The sequence below is a fragment of the Podarcis cretensis genome, assembly GCF_951804945.1.
Source record: "Podarcis cretensis genome assembly, chromosome: 13".
Taxonomy (NCBI): domain Eukaryota; kingdom Metazoa; phylum Chordata; class Lepidosauria; order Squamata; family Lacertidae; genus Podarcis; species Podarcis cretensis.
The window spans coordinates 10,291,471-10,318,227 of NC_137182.1; the positions used below are offsets into that span (position 1 = coordinate 10,291,471).

Consider the following 26,757-nt stretch of genomic DNA (forward strand, 5'->3'; position numbering starts at 1 on the left):
CAAAATAAAACATTACAAAGGAGGTCAGCTACAGAATACATGTTTAACACAAACCAAGTTAATTTACACATTTTTAAAAAACACCATTGCTAAGTGAAGTCAAATATAAAATGCACATTGAAAACAGCATAATTAACAAGAGAATAAAATATCATAATCATGACACGGCTGCTTGGCAGGCACCAAAAGGTGGGGCAAAAGAATCCAGTAGTTTATTAATAAGTGTATTTCGTTTTTGTCTCGATGTGTGTAATTGTATATCTTGAATAAAAATGTATTAAAAAAAAAAAAAAAGAATCCAGTAGTTGGGGTTTGTTGTCAGGCACAGAGATGCTCCTCCGGTCTCACCAGGAACCTCTATTCCAGCCTCACTCACCTGGTCTGCCACACCTGCTTTAAGCGCCACGAGAAGCTCCAGCGCTGCGGTCAGTGCAAGTTTGCCCATTACTGTGATCGAACCTGCCAGAAGGACGCCTGGGCGAACCACAAGAACGAGTGCTCATCCATCAAGAGGCATGGGAAAGCGCCCAACGAAAACATCAGGTGCGTGAATAGTTGCCAACGAATGTGTGTAATTAATTGATCAAGGGCTATTAATAATAATAATAATAATTTTTATTTATACCCTGCCCTCCCCAGCCAAGGCCGGGCTCAGGGCGGGTAACTAGCAATAATAAAAACAAGTTGAATGAATACAACTTAAAAACAAGATTAAAATATTGAAACATTAAAATATTAAAATGCAGCCTCATCACAGGAGGAGAAAGGAAAAAGGAAAAAGAAAGAGGGAGAGGGAATCAAACTGGCTCCAAGCCAAAGGCCAGGCAGAACAACTCTGTCTTACAGGCCCTACGGAAAGAAATCAGATCCTGCAGGGGCCCTGGTCTCATGAGGCAGAGCGTTCCACCAGGCCGGAGCCAGTGTTGAAAAGGCCCTGGCTCTGGTTGAGGCTAATCTGACTTTCTTAGGGCCTGGGACCTCTAGAGTGTTGCTATTTATGGACCTTGAGGCTCTCCATGGGGCATACCGGGAGAGGCGGTCCCGTAGGTACGAGGGTCCTAGGCCGTGAAGGGCTTTAAAGGTCAAAAGCAGCACCTTAAATCTGACCCTGTACTCCACTGGGTGCCAGTGCAGCTGGAGAAGCACTGGGTGAATATGCTCCCATGGCAGAGACCCCGTGAGGAGCCTCGCTGCAGCATTCTGCACCCGCTGGAGTTTCTGGGTCAGCGTAGAGCGAATTACAGTAGTCAAGCCTGGAGGTGACCATCACATGGATCACTGTGGCCAGGTCGGGGTGGGAAAGGTAAGGGACCAACTGCTTGATGCGGCGAAGGTGGAAAAATGTCGTCTTGGCTGTTGCTGTAACCTGCGCCTCCATGGAAAGGATTACACCCAAACTCTTAACGGAAGGCAATGGCACTAATTGGGTCCCCGCAAGAGAAGGGAGTTGGTCCCTCATCCCCATGCCATCCTGACCCAACCATAGGACCCCTGTCTTCGAAGGATTTAGGTTCAATTGGCTCCCACGAAACCATCCAGTCACAGCTTCCAAGCATTTGGTCAGTGTGTCCGGGGCCGGTAACATTACCCTCACCCATGGATTTGTGCTCACACGGGTTTAGCCATGGACAAACAGAGGAAAAACACAATGGGGCACAATCTTGTCCAAACTTTACCTGTACACTGCTGCCAATCATTGTAGACCTGCTGCCAATCAGCAACCTGAGGCCCATTGGCCCGATACGGCCCACGAAGACCATTTTACCGGTCCACGAGCTGCCCCCAAACCAAGCTGCCTGCGCAGCAAGTCCCCTGTGCACTGCGACCAGCGCAGCATGGTCCGGGGACTCGCCGAGTGGCACCGGAAATGGTGTCTGCGCAAGCACAGATACCAGAAATCATGTCTGCACATGTCCAGATGCCCAAAATTGCTTCTGTGCAGGCGCGATTTTCGGCGCCTGGACATGTGCAGAAGCGATTTCTGACGCCACGGACATGCGCAGACGCGATTTCTGGCATCACGCTGCGCCAGTCTGGCCCTCGGACGATCTCCATGGAAGTGATCCAGCCCATGGCCGATAAACCTAGCTGACCCCTGTTGTAGACAGCACTAGGCCAGCTTGACCAATAGTCTGATTTAATATAAGATGACTTCCTATGTCCCTATAACCACCCCATGGATTTCCAACTTGGAAATCCCTTTGGGTGTATCTACTTCTTTCCCCAGAACTCAAAACCTTCCGGAAATACTACTAAACTTCTAACCACAAGTCTTCTCCTTGAAGGATCTCTGTCTGGGCCACAAGGACTGAAGTGAAGCATTTAACAAATCTTCTGCTCCTTGTGCTCTGTCCAGGGTCCTGAAAAATCTGTCTAGGCTGCTTGGCGTCTTGTTCTTCCTACCCAACCCATGAGCGTGGTCTCTCCACAACATGCAATGAGTATTGGTGACAGTAGGACAGTAGGATCGGTATTAAGAACTGTCACTTCTTAAACAGCTTTTCAAACATCTGCAGGGGACCCAGATGTTTTCAGGGGTAGGTCTGGTATAGTCCCACAACCTGATGAGAACGAACAGAAATCTGTGTTCTGCATGTGATGTGGCATTTTTTAAAAAATATTTCACGATGCTGTTTATTTTTTATTTCTTTATTTCTTTTATTATTTCTTTTATTTCTTTATTTATTATTTTATTTCTTTATTTCTTTATTTAGAAGAATTTATAAACCGCTTACGGGGGGGGTTATTGGTTTGTTTTCCTTTTCCTTTTGTTTTATTATGCATTTTGTGTTTTTATGTTGTGAACTGCCCTGTGATCTTCAGTTGAAGGGCAGGATACAAATTTAATAAATAAATAAACAAACAGTAAGCAGTGTACACAAAAACATGATCATGGTGCACTGATTCTAGAACACCTTCTCAAGGCAAGCCTGCCTGGTTCCAAGCCTGCTGTATTTTGGGCACCAGTTGAAAACTTTTAAAAATTAGCCCAATTATTCTAAATATTGCCATTATTCATATTTAAATATTGCTTAATGGCTGCTGCTCTATTATGTTTTATATAATATATAATATATAATATTATTATATATTATATATATTATGTTATATTATATATATATATTATAACTTATTTATAAGCCTTTCTGAGAGCTAAAGCAACGACATATAAATGCCTAAAATGACCATTGCTAACCAAGGACAGTTTGCCCTGATTTCTATTGTGGGCACAATGATTTTAAATTATGTTTGCCACATAACCAGATATTCCCTTCTGGAGGCAAATGACATCAGTAAAAAGAAGGTGGGGAATGTCTTATTTTCCCACTGTCCACCACTTATTATTATTTTTAATTCCAGTAATTAAATAATAATCATAATTTAGAAATCTCCTGTAACACTAAATCCTGAAACAAGAAGATACTGTATCTCAAGAAGTTAAGAGGAAGATATCTTAAGCTACCGTCCGGAATTTGCACTTGTTCTCTATCAGGTTCAGCCACTGTGGGTTCCTTTATCAACTTGTCCTATTTATAGAAGTGGCTAAAAATACTCCATTGTGATACAGGAGACTGGAAGGTATTGTGAGCTGTAATGGAAAGTATGCTTCAGGCTATGGAGTTAGTGCTTCTGGAAGGTTGTCAGCTGTGACTGTGTTTGTAGCAGGAGGGAAATACCAGCATGAATTTTCCATTCTCAAATGCACAGGGGGAAAATCTGCTTTGTTAGCAAGAGCAACCCAAGAAGGTCTTCCTTTCTATACTGTTAATCTGATGATCCAGTCAACATCAGTGAATACAATGCCAAACCCTGGTCGATGCATTAACACTCACTGGATCCCAGTCAAAGTTCGGTTTTGTTCAGTAGCAACCCCAGAGCTACAGGGAATAAAAGCTTACAAATACCAAGACAAACCACAAGCTACTGAACATAACTGAAATAATTTAAATTTAAATTATTTATACCTCGCCATAACTGTCTGGGTTGTCCCAGCCACTCTAGGTGGCTTCCAACACATATAAAAACATAAGGGCTGCCTTCAGATGTTTTGTTCTTTATCTCCTTGACATCTGATGGGTTTATTGCTATACAGAGCTGAATTGAAATGGAAAATGGAAATGCTATGGAATGTAGAATGTACAGTGGTTCCTCAGGTTAAGAACTTAATTCGTTCTGGAGGTCCGTTCTTAAGCTAAAACTGTTCTTAACCTGAGGCACCACTTTAGCTAATGGGGCCTCCTGCTGCCGCCACACAATTTCTGTTCTCATCCTGAAGCAAAGTTCTTAACCTGAGGGACTATTTCTGGGTTAGTGGAGTCTGTAACCTGAAGCGTCTGTAACCTGAAGCGTCTGTAACCCGAGGTACCACTGTATACAGAAAATGGAAAATGGAATATATATAGCAATTAATATAAAATCAGGCAAGATATTATCAAATGATTAACAACTGAGTATGGTCTACATATGGATTAACAAATGGAATGTAATGACAAAGCAATAGGTCAAAGCCAGGGGTCAGCAACCTTTTTCAGCCGTGGGCTGTCCCATGTGGTGGACCAGACTATATTTTGGGGGGAAAAATGAACAAATTCCTATGTCCCACAAATAACCCAGAGATGCATTTTAAATAAAAGCACACATTCTACTCATGTAAAAACACCAGGCAGGCTCCACAAATAACCCAGAGATGCATTTTAAATTAAAGGACACATTCTACTCATGTAAAAACATGCTGATTCCTAGACAGTCCTAGGGCTGGATTGAGAAGGCGATTGTAGCTGTGAGAGACAGAATAACAACAGGAAAACCCCCAGAAACCCAGAAGACAAAAGTCAGAGATTCTGTCTCTCACAGCTACAATAAACCTACCATTAAAATTATGGACTGGTCATTTCTTCGTCAGAGGGCAAATGGGCAAATTTAGCATGGGATCAAATACTTATTTCCCTCACTGCAGAGAGAGCCCGCCCCCATTACGCCACCATCGCAGGGGAGAGCAATGACAACCTCTAGGCGTACGGCCAGAGCCTCCCCTCGAACAACCCCTTTAACGGGGAACCCTGGTATTGCTGCCGCAAAGAGGAAGGGGGAATGGGTCACCGCTACACGCCCCCCCCCCATTCAGGGAAGATGGACTAAAGGATTCTGCCCAAGGCCTGATACCACCAAAGTTGTGATGTTTTGCTACGGGAAAGGCAAAACCTGCCAATGCAGGAGAATTCCTTTCTGGCCCTTCAACAGCGACCTTGATGTAGCAGTGCCCACGTACCTGTGGAGAAAAGGTTAACCTGCAAAAGAAGTCTTAACTGAGGGTGGGTAGGGTGGGAGAAGCTCTGGAGCCAACTGACGATTCCCAGGTAAGATCCTCCCCCTATTGTGTGGGCAGGTAGTCCCTCCCCCTACCTGGCCTGATCACCTTGGCAGCGCCTCCCCAGGCGGGATTGGGCAACTGGCTGAGGTAGGTGGAGACCTCCAGGTATCCCAACTGGGGGAAGGCGAAACCAAGCCTGTGCTAATGGTGCCACATAGGGTCCAGGGGGCCGCGTGCAACCATGCAAATGGCGCCCCCCATTTAATGTGGGGAGCGGTTACTGTAACTCCTTAAGGCCCAGTGGTTAAATGCACATTTTTGGCCTACTAGGTTGGCTGCCCGAATCTTGTGGAGAATAGAGAAAGAAGGAGGCGGCCTGACAGAGGGATGCTTGGTTTCCATTGACAACCTACAGAATCACGTGGATCACTTTGGAGACGAAGAGAAGAAGGAGATGAGGATCGACCTGGAGAGCTTCTTGGAGTTCTGGCCACCTGACAACAAGCAATTTGGCATGACGTACATCTCTCACATATTGGGCGTGGTATGTGTGCCTAGTGACCCAAGCCTGGACGAATAAAGGAAAAGCTACAGTAGTTAGATTGTGCTGCTCATCCCACCATTTAGTGCCACCTTATGTAGGCATAAGGGGGTTCTGCTGGAGCTTTTGCATGTGCTGATTCAGGTTATACAACAGAAGGGATCTAATGTGGGTTTTGTTTGGTTCTCAAGACCCCAGCTGACTAACCTTGCTTCAGATTTTGGAGTATTTGTAAGGCAAGAAAACCAGGCTTTCTTGTCCTCCTAGCTCTTCCCTGGTATTTTAACATCTTCTGTACTTTTTGAAGACCACTTATCTTGCAAGCTGGTTTTAACCCTATTGGTCTCTTTTTTTAATGATAGCTGGTCAGGTTTTTTTTAGCCTTCTGTTCTAAACCACTGAGCCTCTTGGGCTTGCCGATCAGAAGGTCGGCGGTTCGAATCCCTGCAACGGGGTGAGCTCCCATTGCTCAGTCCCAGCTCCTGCCAACCTAGCTGTTCGAAAGCACGCCAAAAAAGTGCAAGTAGATAAATAGGTACCACTCCAGCGGGAAGATAAATGGCGTTTCCATGCGCTGCTCTGGTTTCGGTGTTCTGTTGTGCCAGAAGCGGCTTAGTCATGCTGGCCACATGACCCGGAAAAACTGTCTGCGGACAAACTCTGGCTCCCTTGGCCTGTAAAGCGAGACGTGTGCCACAACCCCAGAGTCGTTCGCGACTGGACTTAACTGTCAGGGGTCCTTTACCTTTGCCTTTTTCATATGATGAGGCTGTTTTTGCTCTGGTTATTTTTTAAGTATGATGTAGTATTTTTTACATTGCATTAGTTTATATCATTCTGTGCTGGCATCATCACTTTACTGGTATGCGACCTTTCCACAAAAAACTCATGCTCAAAGCTTGTAATGACAATAATACACTGTTAAACCTACCTATTGAATGTTGTGACGAGAGAATTTTGACTAACAAAGGCAATGAATGGATGAATGAATGAATTAATAGTCAAAGAGCAGATTTGCCAATGGGCAGCCTTTGAGCCCTACCCTAACCACAATTCACTATTAGCTGGTCTGCAGAAGCCTACCAAATTTTATTCAAGATGTAGAGAAAGAGTGCGCCTGTAGGAAAGAAAGGATTATTTACCAAGATTGTACACATGTGAGAGATTCCAGTATTAAACATACTGTTGGATTTTATATATAAAGGGTTGATTCTAATGCTAGTCATACTCATAGCAGACCTGTCATCATTATTTACATTTATATACTGTTCTTCATCGTACGATCTCTGGACGGTTCACAGAATAAAATACAGGCTAAAAACAAGGAAATCCATTAAAGCAAAACAGCAAAACAATTACCTCCCTTCCCACAGACACATTTAAAATTTAAACACATTTAATGAGCCTGGTTGAAGAGGAACACTTTCACCTGGCACCTAAAAATATATAATGAAGGTGCCAGACAAACCTCCCTAAGGAGAGCATTCCACAAGCAGGGATTCACATAGTTCAGTAGACCTAAGTTAGTCATGCCCATTCATTTCAGTGGGTCTCCTCTGAGTAGGAATAGCACTGGCTACTTGGAGATTTTGTTGCAGACCTTGTCCTTTGCTATGCTTTGGGGTTGCATGGCAAAATACTTCTGTCCTACCTCTCAAAAGGGACGTGGGTGGCGCTGTGGGTTAAACCACAGAGCCTGGGACTTGCCGATCAGAAGGTCGGTGGTTCGAATCCCCACGATGGGGTGAGCTCCCATTGCTCGGTCCCTGCTCCTGCCAACCTAGCAGTTCGATGTTCTGTTTTTGTGTTCTGTTGTGCCAGAAGCGCATTTCCGTGTGCTGCTCTGGTTCACCAGAAGCGGCTTAGTCATGCTGGCCACATGACCCGGAAGCTGTATGCCGGCTCCCTCGGCCAATAAAGCGAGATGAGCACCGCAACCCCAGAGTCATCCACGAATGGACCTAATGGTCGGGGATACCTTTATCTTTACCTTTCAAAAACCATGCAGGAAATAGTCCTGAGAATACAGAACTTGGCTGCTCCTGTTCTGGAGATCCACAGATCCCCTAATCTGTCTTGCTCTTCTGTTTTGCGGAATAGATAAATTGCAATGGCTTTACTCTGAGTGATCAACGTGGGCTGCAGGCAGTTGGTGTGGGTATCTTCCCAAACCTTTGCCTGGTGAACCATGACTGTTGGCCCAACTGCACGGTCATCTTTAACAATGGCAAGTAAGTCATCTCCTTCTGTGCATCAATATGAGAAACTAAGCTTTTCAACTCAGGGGTTAAGATCACGTTTTCCAGAAAATTAATCTACTCTGAGCTGAGAGGTTGCCTGGCTCTGTGGATTCGTGTTTTGGAGCTGCATGAAAATACATTCTTGTGAGCGTTTCTGTTGGCTTCTAACATTTCATTGGGACCTAGTCACTGATAAAGATCCTATCAGTTCTTGGGGCAGTGGGGAGAAAACGCATTGGAAAAAGGCAAATTTCCACAGCCTGTTGGAAGGTTCTCCTCTGCAAGTCCCACTAAAATGATTGGGAGCTGTATGTGAGCGTTACTATATCGGTGGGGTTTGCGCCGAGAACATTGCTAAGGGTTGTGCTCAGAATGTGTGATTTTGACAACCCTGCAGAACAATCTTGGGTCTTGAAGATAAGTTAGGGGAAATGGATAACATGTGAAGTTTAAGCGAACGCCAGAATGAAGCTGCCAAATGTTGGTCTTCAACACATCGGCATATTTCCCCACAAATCCTTTTCGGTTCATTTCTAACACAATTAAGCAACTTTGTGCATGCATTTGTGGTTCTGCAGGCTTGTTGTCATGCAAACTGCATAGCTTTGCAAGATGGAAGCCCCTCTTCACCCCCCCCCCCGCCCTAAAAGCAGACAGGTGGCACCAGCCTGGATTTTAAAGAATCTGCAGCTGTAGTTAAAGGCATAGCTGAAATATCTTTCCTCCAAAACCAAAAGCTTGTAACAGAAACTATGCATTTATCTGCCTGGCAGATAAGTGGTGCCATAATCAGAATATCCCCAGTAAGGAAGGAGATGGTTTATACCAACAGTCTGATCTACAACTACTTCTTTTTTTACATTTTATCCTATTAGAGAAGTTTCAAAACACTCAGACTAAAATATTGCAACAAAAGCATATCACAGTCAGTGGCGTAGCGTGGGTTGTCAGCACCCGGGGCAAGGCAAGTAATTTGCGCCCCCTAACCCGTGGATTTTAGTAGGGGCAGAGAGCTGCTAGTGCGAGCGCCCCCCATGTTGCGTCCGGTGCGGCCGGCCCCCCCTGCACCCCCCACGCTACGCCACTGATCACAGTTTGAACAGAACAGAAACAGGAAAATGTAAGTCACAGGACAGATCTGATACCAACTAGTGCATGGGAAGTTGCTGGGCTAGGGAATTCATCTCATCTTTGCCATCACAGTATTGTTGGTTCTTCCCAAACAGCAAATTTATTTTTAAAAAACCTTCCCCCAAAGCAAGAGAGATCATCCACCAAGTAGCATCAAGGCACAGATCCTATGCTGAGCTTTCGAAGGCCTAAGTAAACACTCAAATAGTTGTTATGAAACAATCCATTAGCAGCCTGTTCAGTTTTTAACGAGAGAGAGAAACTGTGGACTTGGCTATACAGCTTGCAAATAAATGTTTAAAGTGTGTTGCAAAGTTCATTAAAAAAATGTGACACTAGATGGCGATGGCGAGCTATGACAAATTCAATATATTTTTTTGAAAACGTTATTTTAAAAAGCAACGTTTTAAATATGTGTCTAGATTCCCCCTGTGTTGAGCAGGGGCAATTGGGAGTGAAGAAGTGTGTAACCGTTCCTCTGTCTGTAGTTTCTCCAGTCCCAATGGCTCCCTCGCGGCTGCTCCCCCCATGAGATTTCAAACGGTTCTTTGTCGATTGAGAGGAAGGAAGCTTCCAAATGGGTCTTGAGATCTCTCAGCCAGGCAGTTTAACGGCACAAATATGAAAAGCACATTCAATTGTACAAAACATATAGGGAGGGCCACTGATAAAATCCATTAAGAGCCTGACGGAATGAAAAGTCTTTAGAGCCCATTTGCATAGCTGTCAACCGTCCCTTATTTGGCGGGAAACTCCCTTATCCCAGCGCCATGTCCCGCTGCTATCCCTTATTGATGATGTCCCTTAAATTTCCCGGGTTTCAAAGGAAGCAACTCCTCTCCCTCCCTCCCTGCCGGTCAGGGAGGAGGGAGGCTCCAACTGTGTTGCTTGGCTGCCCGGCCTGCCCCCCTCCGGCCTCCTCTCACCAGCCTCAGCTGCCGGGAGCCCCTCCCCGCTGGGACTGGCGGGAGCCTCAGGCCCTTCTGCCGCCATCCTCCTCGCGCCCGCCGAACTGAGCGTCTCTGCCTGGGGCCTCCCCTCTGCCGCTGCTGCCCCTGCTAGGCAGCCTATGAATTGCTGAGGAGCCTTGAGAGAACAGCGGGGGCAACTATAGAGAAAGCAGTTCAGAGAGAGGAGGCGGCGGCAGGTGTTCCAAGGGCTAACCATAGAGGGGGAAAGCGGAGGAAGGACCGCAAGCGCTTCTCCCGTAGATTTGTAGTGGTAGACTAGCATAGATGGTCTGATCTGCGGGTTTACTTTGGGCGCTATTCCCCCCCCTCCTCCCGCCCCGCCTGATGGGACTGAGAGCTGCAGATGGAGCACGAGAGAAAAGATACAGAACTGCAGCAGCATCTTCATAGCTTGGACTTCGTTTTGCGCGAAAAAGTGGTTGCTGCTTGTAGTTATTTAATTGCAGTGTTTCCTCAGCTGGTGTCTTGAGCAGCAACCTCTGGAAATGAAGGGCTAAAAACCGGCGCTGCTCTCCAAAATTATCTGGTCCCTTTTAACTTTGTATGTCAGCTGGTTGACTAAAATCCCTTATTTTGGCTGCTGGTCCCTTATTTTCGAGGCTGCTGGTCCCTTATTTTCCAATCTGTAAGTTGACAGCTATGCCCATTTGAAGGCTGCAGGAAAGGGGTGGCAATTCCGTCGCCTGCCGATAGCCTTGTAAAGTCATGGAGGAGAATGTTGTGGCTTAGGACTCCAACTTGCAATTTGATATGCTACCTTCACTGCTGCCTCTGATCTCTACATTGGCCCTCGAAAGCTGTACGCTAGCATTTGATGTACTAAATGTATGGATTCCATTTGCTTTTCTTCCTTTCTTTTTTTAGTGTGTTTACCTCTGTCAAACTGCAGATGTCTGTTTCTTTCTTTCAGTCATCAGGCTGTAAGATCATTGTTCCACACCCAGATGAGGTGGGTTGGCCTTGATACCATAATATTTCCCCTTTCACTGCTATCCCGCTCGAACACCCCCCGTACCGACCCCAAAGTCCCACAGGCAGTAATAACCAAGTTATAAAGATGACTTTGTTTTTACTCTTTCTACCACCTCTATGCAAAGTCCCACTAAACCCAACCCTTCATTTTGTAATCCCTGCATTTGTAGAGTCTTTCTTTAAAAAAGTAGTCATTATGACAATAATTCCCCCTCTCCTCTGACAAACTTCCCCATACCTCTTAATGCCTGCTCCAATTTATTTCTCTTTCCAATTCTTTCATTGGCAATGATAGCATGAGAATTTCTAACGATGGTAACCGTAGTAGATCCAGTAGATCTTTTATTACAAGAGCAAATAACGTGGCATTGTCTGATACTCTGATTTTGGCTGCATTGACAAACGCTTTCGGGCCCCTGTTTAGAATTACAAAACCTTAAAAGCGATTAAAATGGCAAAAGCCGCAGGTGTTTACAATATCAGTTTAGCTAGTTCTAGGCCGCAAGGCGACACCTGTTTCTGCTGAGGTCTTCCAAGCAAAGATCAGCCCTCTTTCTTCATGTGGGAATGAGTAGATGTAGATCCCATGGGGACAATCCAGCCAAAGTTAAGTACTTAAAAAAAATATGTCTAATTTTACGTATTAACTTAATAACACAATAAATGCTAAATTTCATTCATTTCAATGGAAGAGAGTTGAGCACATGGTGTCTTGGACTGGCTAGATGCAGAGGAACGGTGGAAGGAACCAGCTGGGGAACCCCCAAGGGAAGAAAGCTCAGAGACTGGGGATTGGTGGTGGGGCAGGGATGAATGATCAGAGGGAGCAGATTGGGAGGAGGAGGTGTCAGAAGATGAAGAGGCAACAGGGCTTAGTGAGCAGGAAGAGGCTGTGGCAGAGCGCAGTTCAGACTCCGAGGCAGAAGCAGAGGCTGGGGAGGAAGAGGGCAGGGTCCTGAAGAACTGAGGGTGTCTCCTCCTGCTACAGTGTCCAGCTCCTCTCCACCTTGTCTCCCAGAACATGGAGAGGGGTGGAGAGGGCAGAGCAAAGAGAGAGAAGGCAAAGGAGCCTCAGGTTGCTTGGGGAAGGAGATTTGGGGAGCTGTAAAAAGGAAAGGATCTTCAGTCCTTGAAGCTTCTTCATTGGGGGCAAAACCTACAGGCTGTGCTCATGAGCCTTGAGCTGTTTTGTTTCTTTGAATAAAGATTTAACTTCATTGACACCTTGTGAGCTATTGCTGGCACCTGGTGAACTCTACCTATTGAAATCAATGCGTGATCTTCTTCTTTTAATCCTTTGCCATTCATTTCATATTACAATTTTCTGGTGTGCTCACCCTTGCCACTGGCTCCCTTTGTAATGATAACAAAAATTAATAAACCTAAGTACCTCAGTGAAGAAGGGCTTGCCAATCAGAAGGTCGGCAGTTCGAATCCCCGCGACGGGGTGATCTTCCAGCTCCTGCCAACCTAGCAGTTCGAAAGCACGTCAAAGTGCAAGTAGATAAATAGGTACCACTCCGGTGGGAAGGTAAACGGCGTTTCTGTGCGCTGCTCTGGTTCGCCAGAAGCAGCTTAGTCATGCTGGCCACATGACCCGGAAGCTGTCTATGGACAAATGCCGGCTCCCTCGGCCTGTAAAGCGAGATGAGAGCCGCAACCCTAGAGTCGTTTGCGACTGGACTTAACAATCAGGGGTCCCTTTACCTTTACCTCGGTGAAGAGGGAGGGAATGACTGGCAAGAGATTGTGTGCTCAATCAATTACAAGCAGCTTAAAAATACATGCTTAGAAGGGCGAAGTCCTCTGGGCAGGCTGGTCCACATGCTTTGGAGTGTGGAAGCAAGCATATCAACCTCCCGCCACTGGTTACCTCCTCCTTTTGCAATGAGGGGAGAGATTTGGGGGCTGTGAAAACTGTAAGGGTTATTCCAAGCATTCCTGGTGGTCAGGGCCGGTCCAAGACATTTTGGAACCACAAAATGGCATCCCTACGCCCCACCAGAGAAGAAGGGATGGGTGAAGTTCTGCACTGGGGACAAGCAGGGGAATCAAATCAATCTTACCAGATGGTTGAAGTGGGAATCCAAGGCTGTTGGTGCTGGGCGGTGGGGAGGACCCTGCTCTCAGTCATGCCTTGGGATGGGAGGAGACCAGCAGTGCCTCCTATTTGCCCATGGGGGTGCTACCAAGGAGGTGGCAGGTCATGCCTCCAAGCAGTGCCCCACAGCTGCCCGAGTTGGTTGGCTCATCTTGGGTCATGGGTGCAAAGTAGGCTGTCAAAACTCCAATGATTTACAAGGGAAATGGTTGCTTGCATGTCTCTAGATAGAATAGCTGATTGTATATTTTAAAAAATGCCTTTGTTGGGAGATGTTGCATGCTTGAAACTTAAGTCTCCACAACTAACACATTGTTGTCTTTTTAAACCTGTGTGTATCTAATTATGAACATGGTTAATGTGGCATGTAAAGGAACATCCTTTAAAAAAGAGAGAGAGAGTGGTGCTTTCAATTGAAAAGTTGTGATTGAATTTGAGTGCACTGTGGCAGATGTTTGCTATTGGTCCCTGCAAATCAGGGCTGGGGAACGCCATCATCCTTGACCATTAGCTAGGCTGGCTGAGACTGATGGGAGTTGGCGTTCAACATCTGGAAGTCTACCAGTTCCTTGGTCCTGCAGCAAATGAGCAAGCACTCATAGATATGTATTCTTCATCTCCCCGACAAATCTAGGGTCCTAATGAACTGTTATGGGGTAGCACTGTTGAAATAAACAGCTATGGACCTGGTCAGGGAACTTTTTGCAGGCCTTCCTGAGCTATATGCCTAAAATAAATGAATTTTTTAAAAATTAAACAAGTCTAGCACATTTACCACTGCATAAGCTTTTGTGGTCTCTGTCCCACAATAATAAAATTGCCATAATAAATGTGTCGGTCTTTAACTTGCCAAAGACTCTTTATTTGTGGCAACAGACTAACACAGCTACCCCTCTGGAAATTAAGGGGAAAGGTGGGGGAAAACTGAAAGATCTTTACATGCAACATGCTTAGAAGAATTGTGGCTGAAAAAATTTGACACAATTCTGCAATCTGGGGAGTCCCAAAGCCTATTTAAGCAGCCCTATTGAAATGACAATAGAACACAATATGTTTCGGATGGTATGGTACAAAAACACAGAGATGTGTTCGAAATGGAGATCTTTCAAAATGCATTCTTGTTTATGGATGGCATGATGTACCTGTGAGGACAGCCCAAATGCTGGCATTCCCATGGGGGGCAAAATAAGAATGTTTTCTTTCCACATTCCCCATGCATTCTCTCAAGCCTGATGCCTTTGTCCTAGAGAATGATCAGATGGTGCATCAGTTCAGCTGCTAAAGCTAAGGGAGTCTGCCTTGAGTAATGCATGGAGGAACAGGTGGATTCAAATTTAATAAATAAATGGGATTCCTCTGTTGAACCTGGTGTCCAGCTGTGCAAAGGTTCAGCTTCTTATCACGTAATCTGGGTGACCCATGTCCTAAAATCAGACCCAGTGCTACCCTCAAGTACCGTATTTTTTGCTCTATAAGACTCACTTTTTCCCTCCTAAAAAGTAAGGGGAAATGTGTGTGCGTCTTATGGAGCGAATGCAGGCTGCGCAGCTATCCCAGAAGCCAGAACAGCAAGAGGGATCGCTGCTTTCACTGAGCAGCGATCCCTCTTGTTGTTCTGGCTTCTGAGATTCAGAATATTTTTTTTCTTGTTTTCCTTCTCCAAAAACTAGGTGTGTCTTATGGTCTGGTGCGTCTTATAGAGCGAAAAATACGGTAATTTTCTGATTGAAAGGAAATTGGGAAGTGATTCTGGCAGCGAGAGGGAAAGTGCTGACAAAAATATGACCTGTGTGCGTGAGCAGCAAAAATAGAAACCCACTGACCAGAAAATATATATTGGTGCTCTGAGTATATGGTCAAGACTGTATGTATGATGTGATCATATGGAAAGCCAGAAAATGTATGCAATGTTCCCTTAGTTGCACAACTAAGGCAGCATTCATTTCAAAGCAACAGCTCTGATTTCTGAGCCCTTGTGATGTACTCTAGCAGAAGCAGGGGGAAAGAGTGAGGTGGGGGGAAAGTCCAATTAATTATGCGAAGTAATAAACCCCACCAACATTTTCTTGATTTGCATACATTTATGCAGGTAGCTGGGGACGCGGGTGGCGCTGTGGGTTAAACCACAGAGCCTAGGGCTTGTTGATCAGAAGGTCAGTGGTTCGAATCCCCAAGACGGGGTGAGCTCCCGTTGCTCGGTCCCTGATCCTGCCCACCTACCAGTTCAAAAGCGCGTCAAGTGCAAGTAGATAAATAGGTACCACTCCGGCGGGAAGGTAAACGGTGTTTCCATGCGCTGCTCTGGTTCGCCGAAGCGGCTTAGTCCTGCTGGCCATGACCCGGAAGCGGTTTGTGGACAAACACCGGCTCCCTCGGCCTATAGAGTGAGATGAGCGCCACAGTCCCAGAGTCGTCCACGACTGGACCTAACGGTCAGGGGTCCCTTTACCTTTTATGCAGGTAGCCATATACAGCCTTCCTTCACGGAGGATTTGTGTTACCTTGGTACAGGGTTTTGGTTGTGTGGAAAGGATGCACAGCTCTGGGAAGTAATCCTTTCGTCCTAGGCATCGTGGGTGGTGGTGGGTCACTCCTGATATTATTATTACTGGAAAGCTATACAGACAAGTCTCTGGTGTTTATCTGGCGCTGTCTCTTTGCTTGTTGACACCAGGATCGAGCTGCGTGCTCTAGGTAAGATCTCCGTCGGGGAAGAGCTGACTGTTTCCTATGTAGATTTCCTCAATGTTAGTGAAGACAGAAAGCAGCAGCTGAAGAAGCAGTATTATTTTGACTGCACCTGTGAGCATTGCCAAAAAGGAATCAAAGACGACCTGATGACGGCTGTGAAAGAGGGGAATGAAAAGGTATGTGACTTAACTTGAACTAGTTCCTTCTAATGACTGGTAGAATCCGAGACCTGGAAGAGGAGAGGGTTGAGGAGGACTGGAGGAAATTCAAGATTTATTTACAGAAATATTGTAATTTGGTTGAATGTTAAGAAGGATGCTAGATCATAAATAACTGCCCACCACTGAATTAGATCTGAATTTGACGATAAGTGAGATTAAGGAAAATATAAACTTTCTGGAAAATTGCTAGATTTTATTTAAATGAACGAAGATAAGATTGTAAACAAGTGGGTAATTTGCTTGGAAATTTTTTTTTTGTAACGATGTAAGTGGGAGCGGGAGATGTGAGGGAGTCCAAAGAAGTGACGAAATTATGTTATGTAATAAGTAATGTTGTTTATTATTTATGCATTTGTATTCAAAAAACTTTAATAAATATGTATTAAAAAAAAAACTAGTTCCTTCTACAGTGGTACCTCAGGCAACATACACTTCAGGTTACATATGCTTCAGGTTACAGACTCCGCTAACCCAGAAATAGTGCTTCAGGTTAAGAACTTTGCTTCAGGGTGAGAACAGAAATCGTGCTCTGGCGGCGTGGCGGCAGCGGGAGGCCCCATTAGCTAAAGTGGTGCTTCAGGTTAAGAACAGTTTCAGGTTAAGTACGGACCTCCGGAATGAATTAAGTACTTAACCTGAGGTACCACTGTACTTGGACTACTGCAATGTGCTCTACGTGGGGCTACCTTTGCAGGTGACCCAGAAACTACAACTAATCCAGAATGTGGCAGCTAGATTGGTGACTGGGAGCGCCCGCCGAGACCACATAACACCGGTCCTGAAAGACCTACATTGGCTCCTAGTAGGTTTCTGAGCACAATTCAAAGTGTTGGTGCCGACCTTTAAAGCCCTAAACGGCCTCGGTCCAGTATACCTGAAGGAGCATCTCCACCCCCATCGTTCTGAGGTCTCCAGCGCCAAGGGCCTTCTGGCGGTTCCCTCTCTGCGAGAAGCCAAGTTACAGGGAACCAGGCAGAGGGTCTTCTCGGTAGTGGCGCCCTCCCTGTGGAACGCCCTCCCACCAGATGTCAAAGAGAACAACAACTACCAGACTTTTAGAAGACATCTGAAGGCAGCCCTGTTTAGGGAAGCTTTTAATGTTCGATTTATTATGGTATTTTAATATTTTGTTGGAAGCCACCCAGAGTGGCTGGGGAAACCCAGCCAGATGGGCGGGGTATAAATAATAAATTATTATTATATTATTATAAAATGAATTTCTGAGCTCTGGCTGGTATACATAATCAGGAATGTAATTGATCCTGGAGTTTTGCTAATGAAAGGATAATTGGGTTGCCAGCTGGGAACTTTTGGAATAGTCCAACAGGAAGACCTAAGACACACATTTGAATCGTTTTCCCTTGCCTCTTGCAGCCATCCAAGGAACTGGTAAAGGACGTCATCCAGTTCTCCAAGGAAACCCTGGAAAAGATTGATGCGGCTCGCACGGAAGGGATATACCACCAAGTAAGTCACAGAAGGGTTGGTCCTCTGATTATTAATGCGTTGAGGAAACCCAGACAATTATATCTCACGTCTACATTATTTTACAGCTAGGGACATGGTGGGGAAAAATTATTTTCATGATCCCCATTTGCCTGCCCAAAAGAAGGCTCTGAGTGATTGGGAAGAACAATGATAGAATACATGAAAATAGTTCCTTCCCTTAACTTAACATAAATATTTAGCTGCCAAGCAAAGTTTAAGGTTTTACCATTTGTGTATAAAGCCCTAAACAGCCCAGGTCCTTTTTTACCTGAAAGGATGCCTTCCCCTAGGACCCTTGTACCTATGGGACTGCCTCTCCCGGTATGCCCTGCAGAGGACCTTAAGGTCCATAAATAGCAACACCCTAGAGGTCCCGGGCCCTAAGGAAGTCAGATTAGCCTCAACCAGGGCCAGGGCCTTTTCAACACTGGCTCCGGTCTGTTGGAACGCTCTGTCTCATGAGACCAGGGCCCTGCGGGATCTGATTTCATTCCACAGGGCCTGTAAGACAGAGTTGTTCTGCTTGGCCTTTGGCTTGGAATCAGCCTGATCCCCTTTCCTTTTCCTTCTGTGATGGAACTCCTATTTGGGGACTTCCCTGGCTTTTTATCTGGCCCACGTAGGACCAGTCTGGATAGTTGGCCTTGGTGAAGATTTGACGTTTTCTCCCCCCAAACAGTTTTTGATCTGGGCTTCCACTGAAATGAGGCTGCATTTTAAGTTGTATTTTAATCCTGTTTTTAAGTTGTATATTAATCAATGGTTTTTATACCTGATGTTAGCCACCCTGAGCCTGGTCTTGATGATGATGATGATGATTATTATCATCCAACTCAGGTGGTTAAGTGGTGTCCTCTTCTGGGTACCACATACTCCAGGAATTTGTTTAATGAGTACCTCGGACCGTTGCTCAGTCCCTGCTCCTGCCCACCTAGCAGTTCAAAAGCACGTCAAGTGCAAGTAGATAAATAGGTACCACTCAGGCGGTGTGAGGGTTGAGTGCAGGGTTGGGGACCAAACTACCCCAGAAGGAGCATGGTGTGTCCCCCACCAGTGGTACTACCCTTCCCCCAACACACCAAACACCCCATTCCCCAAACATGATAGTGCGCTAGCTGACAATGACAACTGTACAGGAAAGGAATAGCTATCCTCTTGGGAAACAAAATACCATTTTGGATATGTGTGTTAAGCGGTTACCGAAACCGGTCGTATATGTCCCAACTCCCTTGTAAAACATCATGTCTTCAGAGCTATGCACTGCAGAGGCAGATTTGTTCTGCCACAAGTGTACCTCTTTCTACGATGTTCCTTTCTCTGTGTGGTTTGTCCTAGGTTGTGAAGCTGTGTCGTGAGTGCCTGGACAAGCAGGATCCAGTGCTGGGAGACACAAACCTTTACCTACTCAGAATCCTCAGCATCATGTCCGAAGTTCTCTCGTACCTCCAGCTCTTCGACGAGGCAGCTGGTTATTCAAAAAGAATGGTGGACGGTTACATGTATGTATAGACATTTTATTCATTTATTTGGAATATCTCTAGGCTGCTAAAAGTTACCGAGTATTGTAGCAGCGTACAGCCGCAATAAAAATGCAACAAATAAAAACGATTTTGAAACAGTTTTCCAAAATGAAACATGATGCGGACTGCAAGCCAACTCATCTTTCTGTAACAATAGGTAAAGGGTAAAGGGACCCCTGACCATTAGGTCCAGTCGTGACCGACACTGGGGTTGCAGCGCTCATCTCGCTTTATTGGCCAAGGGAGCCAACGTACAGCTTCCGGATCATGTGGCCAGCATGACTAAGCCACTTCTGGCGAACCAGAGCAGCGCACGGAAATGCCGTTTACCTTCCTGCTGGAGTGGTACCTAATTATCTACTTGCACTTTGACGTGCTTTCGAACTGCTAGGTTGGCAGGAGCAGGGACCGAGCAACGGGAGCTCACCCCGTCGCGGGGATTCGAACTGCCGATCTTCTGATCGGCAAGTCCTAGGCTCTGTGGGTTTAACCCACAGCGCCACCCGCATCTGTAACAATAGGGGAGCTTTAAAGCATCCAGTGAACGCTGTACAATGTCATAACCTGGCAGTGCCATCCTTTCTCTGCTCTTCCTGAACTGGGCTGCATCAACAGGAGTATAGCATCTAGATCAAGGGAAGTAATAGTGCCACTGTATTCTGCTCTGGTCAGTCCTCACCTGGAGTACTGTGTCCAGTTCTGGGCACCACAGTTCAAGAAGGACACTGACAAACTGGAACGTGTCCAGAGGAGGGCAACCAAAATGGTCAAAGGCCTGGAAACGATGCCTTATGAGGAACGGCTAAGGGAGCTGGGCATGTTTAGCCTGGAGAAGAGGAGGTTAAGGGGTGATATGATAGCCATGTTCAAATATATAAAAGGATGTCACTTAGAGGAGGGAGAAAGGTTGTTTTCTGCTGCTCCAGAGAAGCGGACACGGAGCAATGGCTCCAAACTACAAGAAAGAAGATTCCACCTAAACATTAGGAAGAACTTCCTGACAGTAAGAGCTGTTTGACAGTGGAATTTGCTGCCAAGGAGTGTGGTGGAGTCTCCTTCTTTGGAGGTCTTTAAGCAGAGGCTTGACAACCATATGTCAGGAGTGCTCTGATGGTGTTTCCTGCTTGGCAGGGGGTTGGACTCGATGGCCCTTGTGGTCTCTTCCAACTCTATGATTCTATGAACTTATTTGCATATATAAACAATGCAGTTAATATATTCCTTGTTGCCAGTACAGTGGACGCTCGGGTTGCGAACGTGATCCATGCGGGATGCATGTTCACAACCTGCAGCGGCTTGTCTGCACACACAGGGGTTGCAATTCGGCACTTCTGCACATGCACAAAGCGCGATTTAGCGCTTCTCCGCATGCGCGTTTGCCGAAACCCAGAAGTAACCCGTTCCGGTACTTCCGGGTTTCGGTGCAACCTGAAGCGTCTGTAACCCAAGGTATGACTGTACAGTGGTGCCTCGCAAGACGAAATTAATCCGTTCCGTGAGGCTCTTCGTCTAGCGGTTTTTTTATCTTGCGAAGCAAGCCCATTGACAGCTTAGCGGATTAGCGCTATTAGCGGTTTAGCGGCTTAGCGGCTTAGCGGATCAGCTGATAAGCGGCTTAGCAGCTTAGAAAAAGGGGGGGAAAGGGGGAAAACCCGCAGGAACTCGCAAGACATTTCCGTCTTGCGAAGCAAGCCCATAGGGAAATTCGTTTTGCGAAGCGCCTCCAAAACGGAAAACCCTTTCGCCTAGCGGGTTTTCCATCTTGCGAGGCATTCGTCTTGCGGGGCACCACAGTAATGCTTCTTTTTATGATGCTACCAAAATGTCCATCATCAGGTGAAGTATGTGTGTTTTTTCCAAGCACCTCTCTTTTGGGCATGAACTGAGTAGGTGCGCAATTCATAGCGATCTATTCCTGTTTTACCCGCGGTCCCCTGTTGGTGCAGTTTGGACTGAGGTCTGGCAGCAAAGCTGTCTGCAAGTGAAGTAATGGAGTCAGTTCAGTGGAAGGGACAGGGGAGGCACCAGTGCTATGGGGGCCAGCAACGGAGCAAGCCGATTGGGCACCTGGGGCAGTGTGTGTGCCCTGCCCCCAGGGGCGGGGCCAGCTGCCCGTGGGGCGGGGCTAGCCAGGGCAGGATGCTCCGCGTGGCCTCTGAGGAGTCTTCCTGCCTCCTCCCACTCAGCGCCTGTCAGGGAACTGCCATCGGAGCCAAGGGTGGTGGTATGGCTCCCCAATGATGCTGGAGAGGGAACCAGCAAGGAGAGAGGGAGAGGGGAAGGAAATAGACGTGACACCAGGGAGAAAGAGGGGGCTGAGGGAGCTTCGGAGGAAAGGCTCCGGGACTGTTCCAGCGAGACCAGCGGGGAGAGCTCAGGACCTCCCCTTGGGACGCCCACTCTGCGCAGAAAGCTTCCGCGCAGGGAAGCTAGTCGGCGACTAGGTGTCAAGGAACTTTTATGTTGGAGGAAATTCAGGAAACGCCCACTGATGGATTCTGCCAGTGATTGAGACAGTCACAGAGTACTGACTGTGCAGCCCGGGGAAAGTTTAAACCAAACTACTCAGCTTGGAGCAGTTTGCGCCTTACGCACAAGCAACCCCAAACCCCATTACAGCGCCCTACAGCTGAGGGGGAGGCTGTGGGCGGAAGAAGCCACTGCGTCACTCACAGGAGAGACGCGTGGCTCGGGCATGCTGCAGGCCCCGTGGTGAATGCCGCCTGGCATTTTGTCACCCCCTCAGTGGTGACACCTGGGGCGGACTGCCCCCACCGCACCCCCCTTCCTCTGCCCTTGATGGGGGCTAAATCTCCCCCATGCCCCTGGTGATTTGAGAGTCTGGGGCAGGAGGCCTTCCTACGGCATCCTAGATTGTAACTGTTTACTAGTCCCTTAGCAATTACTGGGAGCCATAGAGAATGAAGTCTATCACTGTCTGCATCATCCAATCCTTGCTCATCACCATCCAATCCAACCTTTATGTGGTCATGTGCGAAATCCCTGGCAACTAGCTGCTTGTCTTGTCCTGTACATTTCCGAGCACAATTCAAAGTGTTGGTGCCGACCTTTAAAGCCCTAAACAGCCTTGGTCCTGTATACCTGAAGGAGCGTCTCCACCCCCATCGTTCTGCCTGGACACTGAGATCCAGCGCCAAGGGCCTTCTGGCGGTTCCCTCACTGAGAGAAGCCAAGTTACAGGGAACCAGGCAGAGGACCTTCTTGGTAGTGGCACCAGCCCTGTGGAATGCCCTCCCACCAGATGTCAAAGAGAAAAATAACTACCAAGCTTTTAGAAGACATCTGAAGGCAGCTCTGTTTAGGGAAGCTTTTAATGTTTAATAGGTTATTGTATTTTAGTGTTTTGTTAGAAGGCACCCAGAGTGGCTGGGGAAACCCAGCTAGATGGGCGGGGTATAAAGTATGATGATGATGATGATGATGATGATGATGATGCACCCCAAAGATCCTTGAAATTACATTGGCAGGATCCCAAGGGGCTCCAGGCTTCCACCCTTCCATAACCGTTTACCCCACCTTAAGCTTATTATGTTCACTTTTTGAACACCTATCCATCCGTTCAGCTTGCGCCTCCAACCATTCAACATCACAGCTTCCAAGACACGGTCCAAAGGCACAGTAGCAATGGTTGTGTAGTCCCAGAGACCCAGCATAACTTTCCATCCATTATGGAGGCTGTAGTCATTGGTGGAATAAGAACGGAGTCAAACCTCCTTCTTCGGACTGAGCCCTCCCATTAAGGAACTTACAGAGGAACTTACAGTCTTCAAATAAAAACATCTTGAAGGTCCCAGGCCACAGAGAGGTTAGGCTGGCCTCAACTAGAGCCAGGGCTTTTTCGGCTGTGGCTCCGATCTGGTGGAACGCTCTGTCACAAGAGACCAGGGCCCTGCGGGACTTGACATCTTTCCGCAGGGACTGCAAGACAGAGCTGTTCCACCAGGCCTTTGGTCAGGGCACAGCCTGACTCCCTCCTTTGGCAATCTTTATAGACCTCTAGCCCAATGGTTGCCATCAATTTGATTTGAATTAGTTTTATAATAAATGATTTTAGAATGTTGTACTGTTTTATTGTTGTTAGCCGCCCTGAGCCCGGCTTCGGCTGGGGAGGGCGGGATATAAATAAAAAAATATTATTATTATTATTATTATATATGCCCCAGCACTGACTTGCAAATGTCAAGTGGTTTCCTTGTGTATTTCCCCTAGGAAACTCTACCACCCAAACAACGCACAGCTAGGGATGGCCCTCATGAGAGCTGGAGTGACTCAGTGGCATGCTGGCCTCATTGAAGCAGGCCATGGGATGATTTGTAAAGCCTACGCTATTCTTCTGGTGACCCATGGCTCTACCCACCCAATTACCAAAGATTTGGAGGTAAGTGACTTGTGGTATTGTGAGGCTCCAGGCAGGTTTGCTTAAACGTACAGTGGTACCTCTAGTTACAATGCTGTGGCCGTAGCCTGAGCAGTAGGATCTCAACTTGCATAGAAGAGCATGTTTCTGAAGGCATACCTGTTTAGGGAAGCTTTTAATGTTTGATGTATTAGAGTATTTTAATATTTTTTTGGGGAAGCTGCCCAGAGTGGCTGGGGAAGCCCAGCCAGATGGGCAGGGTACAAATAATAAATTATTCTTATTCTTATTATTAAAAATGTGTGGACTTTATGAAACCTCAGAAACCACAGAGTAGGGGCTAAATGAGAGTTGCATTGGCCTTTATTAGTTCGCATAACTCCTAAGAGCAACTGCTTGCTGTATGACGAGCAGAAGCAACGTAAATGATGGAAGATTAGCATAATGAAATGCAGACGGCAGATTTTTAAAAAAACTTGTTTTTGCACAGAGGATACACAGCATGTAGTATGACAAGGCAAAATGTTAGCAGTTTGCGATGGAAACTGGGTCAATAATAATAATAATAATAATAATAATAATAATAATAATTTATTATTTATACTCCGCCCATCTGGCTGGGCCTCCCCAGCCACTCTGGGCGGCTTCCATAGAAACAAAAAATACAGTAAAATATCACACGTTAACAACTTCCCTGAACAGGGCTGTTTATCGCTTTGACATCTGCTGGAAGGGTGTTCCACAGGGCGTTCCACAGGGCGGGCGCCACTACCGAGAAGGCCCTCTGCCTGGTTCCCTGTAGCTTTGCTTCTCACAATGAGGGAACCGCCAGAAGGCCCTCAGCACTGGACCTCAGCGTCTGGGCAGAATGATGGGGGTGGAGACGCTCCTTCAGGTATACTGGACCAAGGCCGTTTAGGGCTTTAAAGATCAGCACCAACACTTTGAATTGTGCTCGGAAACATACTGGGAGCCAATGTAGGTCTTTCAAGACCGGTGTTATATGGTCTTGGCGGCCGCCCCCAGTCACCAGTCTAGCTGCCGCATTCTGGATTAGTTGTAGTTTCCGAGTCACCTTCAAAGGTAGCCCCACGTAGAGGGTTTCCGGGTTGAGGGCTTCCTCATGCATTGCAAGCATAGCAGGATCCTGACTCTCAAAAATTTAGCTTTGTATCTCTTTGTCTCCATCCTTTCAGGCCATGCGCGTTCAGTCAGAGATGGAGTTGCGCATGTTCCAAGAGAATGAGTTTATGTACTACAAGATGCGAGAGGCAGCTCTTCAGAACCAAACAATTCAGGTGATGCCTGAGCCGGCCGCCAATGAGATTTCACCTGGCATCTTCCAGAAGAAATAAGAACGGGATTGTTGGCCGGCCTGGAGGTGTCTTGTTGAATCCCGACAGCTGGTGCAAAATCAGCCATTTTGGTTCTGAACAGGAAGAAAGTGCCATGAAAAGTGGGGATTTGGTTCTGAATGTTCGGCTCTCCTGAGGACAGCACCAGAGAGACATGCTTTTTCTACATGCCCAGCATGTTGAGTTAGAAACATTTCACAGGAGGAGTCAAAGCCTACATTCACTGATTTCAATGATCAATAAAATTATTATGACACATGTGGCTTCAACACTTGTTTCATTCAGTTGTGTTTGTCTTACTTTTAGAAGAACATCACTTTGCCACAGTTTGTACATCCATCTTAAACGGAGGTTACATTTATATTATTCCTTTAAAAGCATATGAGTGTTAAGATGTTGCCTTAAGTGTGTCCCAAGTAAGGTAAAGGTAAAGGGACCCCTGACCATTAGGTCCAGTCGTAGCCGACTCTGGGGTTGCGGCGCTCATCTCGCTTTATTGGCTGAGGGAGCCGGCGTACAGCTTCCGGGTCATGTGGCCAGCATGACTAAGCCGCTTCTGGCGAACCAGAGCAGCGCACGGAAACGTCGGTTACCTTCCCGCCGGAGCGGTACCTATTTATCTACTTGCACTTTGACGTGCTTTCGAACTGCTAGGTTGGCAGGAGCAGGGACCGAGCAACGGGAGCTCACCCTGTTGCAGGGATTCGAACCACCGACCTTCTGATTGGCAAGCCATGGGCTCTGTGATTTAACCCACAGCGCCACCCGCATCCCATTGTGTCCCAAGTACCACCCTTCATTTTCACCAGGCCAAATGGCAACCGGCATACCAGTTTAGCTTAGGTCAGGGGTCCACAAGGTTTTCCTTGCCTGGGCTGGATCACTCGGGTGAAGATCCTCCGTGGGCGCTGGAAACTGCTTCTGCACATGACCAGATGCTGAAAATTGCGCCAGCACAGAAGCGATTTTCGGCGTCTGTGCATGCGCAGAAGCGATTTCCTGAGCCACAGAAGAGAGCCCCCCCCCCCCAGTTTAATGCAGGTTTAACGCAGCACACCGGGACTCGCTGAATGGGCGGCTCGGTTCTGGGACGGCTTGTGGGCCGGTTAAACGGCCTCCGCGGGCTGCTTCCAGCCCATGGGCCGCACGTTGCTAGCCCCTGGCATAGATTTTCAGAAGATAACAAATCTGGGGATTCTTAGTTAAAGCAGCATTTATTTCCACTTAGTGCCTTCCTTTTTCTGGCTGAATTTCTGTCCTAGCAAAGCTATCCAGCTTTTCCGATGACCTTATGGGTGTTCAAAGGCCTTATGGGTGAAACCCAAAGGCCTCTACTGATGCCTTCCACTCACAAACCGTCAAGCATGAATCTTAAAATATCATAGCTGTCAACGTTTCCCTTTTTTAAAGGGAAATTCCCTTATTCCCAATAGGACTCCTCGCAAGAAAAGTGAAAAGTTGACAGCTATGTAAAATATTAGGAGATTAGGGTTGCCATATTTCAAAATGTGAAAAATCCAGACAGAAAAGTTGGTGATGTTTTTTAAGTTTTGGCCAAAGAAATTGGGCGTTTTTGAGCTTCTTCTGAGGGAAATCGGCAAAAACGACACTGCCGACGTGGGCTGCCATATGTCTGGAGTTTTCCGGACATTAGCTGATTTCCGAGCGGATGCTGCTTGCGGCTGCAGTATTCCTATATGTCCAGAAAATTCTATACGTATGGCAACCCTATAATAAATCCTGTTAAGTTGGGAGAGAGACCCTAACTGCTGCTCTGGGCGCTCTTGTCTTTGATAGCTGTCTTCTGTAGACCAATAATGACGGCAACGAAGAGGTG

General features: G+C 46.7%; 1 protein-coding gene across 2 annotated transcripts in view; it reads left to right on the forward strand.

Moving 5' to 3' along the window:
* The window catches only part of SMYD1 (SET and MYND domain containing 1), a 41,639-nt gene extending 16,462 nt beyond the window's left edge, over positions 1–25,177 (forward strand). Inside the window, exons 2-10 of one of the 2 annotated variants that reach the window (XM_079949744.1) lie at positions 367–543; positions 5,642–5,855; positions 7,953–8,083; positions 11,105–11,143; positions 15,942–16,134; positions 17,554–17,646; positions 19,003–19,166; positions 23,418–23,586; positions 24,762–25,177. In XM_079949744.1, coding sequence (XP_079805870.1) covers positions 367–543; positions 5,642–5,855; positions 7,953–8,083; positions 11,105–11,143; positions 15,942–16,134; positions 17,554–17,646; positions 19,003–19,166; positions 23,418–23,586; positions 24,762–24,920 — 1,339 coding nt within the window. In that variant the 3' untranslated portion in view covers positions 24,921–25,177. The remainder of the gene's footprint in view (positions 1–366; positions 544–5,641; positions 5,856–7,952; positions 8,084–11,104; positions 11,144–15,941; positions 16,135–17,553; positions 17,647–19,002; positions 19,167–23,417; positions 23,587–24,761) is intronic. The other variant, XM_079949745.1, reaches the window with a different exon arrangement.
* Positions 25,178–26,757: the final 1,580 nt, after the last annotated feature.